Raw genomic sequence first — 2,577 nt, 5'->3', positions numbered from 1 at the left:
AACTGATCTTGTCATTTTTATGATAATGAAAAACATTGGTTTAATTGTAAAGCAAAATTTTAGTTTATTTCATCAAACAAAATAGTTGAGGGTTATAAAATACTTGAGGGTTACACAATTCTACAACACATGCATCAAATACTGATTTTTGAAGTATTCATGTCTTATGGAATGAAGTATCATATTAAATTAGTTATGAAGAAAAATTGTCATTTCACAAAGCACACAAAATAATAGTGCAATATCTTCTTGATGCAGGAGAGGAGTAACATTTCATCAGGTAATGCTGTCACAGAATATCCTGATTTGCCCTGATCTTAATGTTTTCTGTTTTAAAACCAGGGCAATGCCCAGCATAAAAGTAAAATGCAGAAAAGTGTTGTGTTGGGCAGACTTAACAAATATGATAGATGTAGCCAGTGAACAGATGCTCCTGTATCAGAACCTTGGTAAAAGTCATGACAGGTCACAACAGTGATTGCTAAACATCCGGTCATCACAGCCATGAGTCATGACAAGACATTTTCATTTATTAATCTTAACTCTCACAAAAGCATCAACATCAATTGTGTACAGAATCCATAATCTGTGACATATTTTATTTGTGATTTACCTACATAAAGAACATGCCACTGAACACAGGTGCATTTGATTCTGGGTTCTGTGAGGTCATCAGGAAATGGAAACATGACAATGGAAGAGAGACTATTCACATCATATTTTGTGATTAGAGAGGAACTTAAAAAAACATGTAATGGCTTTGCTATCAAGAGCGTGATTTTGTGTGATGGTCACATTTTTGATAAAGGCAAAGAAGTAGGGAAGTAAGAAGCAGGGAAGCAAGGTTAATTTATCTGAAATAGGCATGTTGAGGAAGCCAGCTAAACTGAAATAAAGCCATTTAAAGACAGGGAAGGCATAAGTAATACAGGCCTTAGAATATAAACAAAAAGATTTGGAGTTACGTGTGCCAGTTACTCTTTTGGTATGCTGTGTTAAATTAATGTCCATGGAGGAAGGCAACCATTTCTCTGACTTGATAAATCAAGAGCTCTGTTCCTGGGCATGAGTTATCTAGAGAGGAATGTTTTGGTGGCCTTGGGATCTGTGCTGGCTGTGATAATGGGCTTTCTACTTAAAAGTCACTCACTGAGCTGCTACCAGAGAAAACTTGATGAGCAGAAAGCTGTCATATTCAATGAAAAGCAATTTGTTCTTTTCTAGCATTTATAAAGTCAGAGCTTTCTATGCAACTGCTTTGTTTCATTTCATGTTCTTCACACTGTTTTTGCTTTTATTCTTTCAAGGAAGTTTAACAAGCAGTTAAGTTTTCATGGAGATATGGAATCAAACTTCAAATGATTTCATTCTGTTGGGGTTGCTTCCCCCAAATCGAACTGGCTCACTTCTCTTACTCCTTATCATCTTCGTATTCTTTCTCGCTTCATTGGGGAACTCAACAATGATTCACCTCATACGCGTGGATTCCCGGCTCCACACTCCAATGTACATTCTCCTCAGCCAGCTCTCCCTTATGGACATGATCTATATCTCCACCACTGTCCCCAAGATGGTGCTCAACTTCTTGTCAGGTCAGAAAACGATCTCCTACCTGGGATGTGGGGTTCAATGTTTCTTCTTTGTAACTATGGCAGGGTCTGAAGGTTTAATCCTGGCTTCTATGGCCTATGACCGATATGTGGCCATCTGCCACCCTCTCCATTATCCCATCCGCATGTGTAAAATGAAGTGTGTGAAGATGATCATAGGAACTTGGATGTTGGGGATCACCAATGCTGTACCACACACATTCTATGTTCTCCATATTCCTTACTGCCGGTCCAGGGCCATTGATCACTTTTACTGTGATATCCCAGCCATGGTGACTATAGCCTGTATGGACACCTGGGTCTATGTCTATGAGTATATGGTTTTTGCGAGCATAGTTTTCTTTCTCCTCATTCCTTTCCTTGGAATCACAGCTTCCTATGGTCGGGTGCTATTTGCTGTGTACCATATGCGCTCCAAAGAGGGAAAAAAGAAGGCCTTCACCACCTGTTCCACACATATAACTGTGGTGACATTTTACTATGCACCTTTTATCTATACTTATCTCAGGCCAAAGAGTCGCCGCACCCCAGAAGAAGACAAGATTCTGGCTGTTTTCTACACCATTATGACCCCCATGCTCAATCCCATTATCTACAGCTTGAGAAATAAGGAAGTTCTAGGAGCCATGACAAGAGTATTTCCAATATTCTCCTCCAAGAAGAAATAATCATGGCTGCTCTTACTCATCTTTTTTTCCCTGTCCATATTTACTAGAACATCTGAAAACACCACTGTCTGATAGAAAATCAATGTGATTCACCTATGTAATTTAATATTTTCTAGTAGCCATATTTAAAAAAATAACTTACCAAACTATAATCTGGTGTTCGAAAATGTTATAATCAATACTGGAGTAATTATACATTGTTATAATATATGATATGAAATAGGTTGTATTGCTTATATCTGCATATATATATTACTATTATAACTATATCATAATAATTGACATATTATTACTACCAT

General features: G+C 37.6%; 1 protein-coding gene across 1 annotated transcript; it reads left to right on the top strand.

Annotated features, from left to right (window-relative positions):
• The first annotated feature begins 1,333 nt into the window (after positions 1-1,333).
• LOC119242656 (olfactory receptor 2L13-like) lies at positions 1,334-2,278 on the top strand. Its single transcript, XM_037508174.1, has one exon. The coding sequence runs from the start codon at positions 1,334-1,336 to the stop codon at positions 2,276-2,278; it is 945 nt and encodes a 314-aa protein (XP_037364071.1).
• The last annotated feature ends 299 nt before the right edge of the window (positions 2,279-2,577 follow it).

This window comes from Talpa occidentalis, unplaced genomic scaffold, assembly GCF_014898055.3.
Source record: "Talpa occidentalis isolate TD23 unplaced genomic scaffold, MPIMG_talOcc4v2.1 talOcc4.13, whole genome shotgun sequence".
Classification (NCBI taxonomy): domain Eukaryota; kingdom Metazoa; phylum Chordata; class Mammalia; order Eulipotyphla; family Talpidae; genus Talpa; species Talpa occidentalis.
The sequence above is the reverse complement of the archived record's forward strand: the minus strand, read 5'-3'. Positions and strand labels throughout refer to the sequence as shown.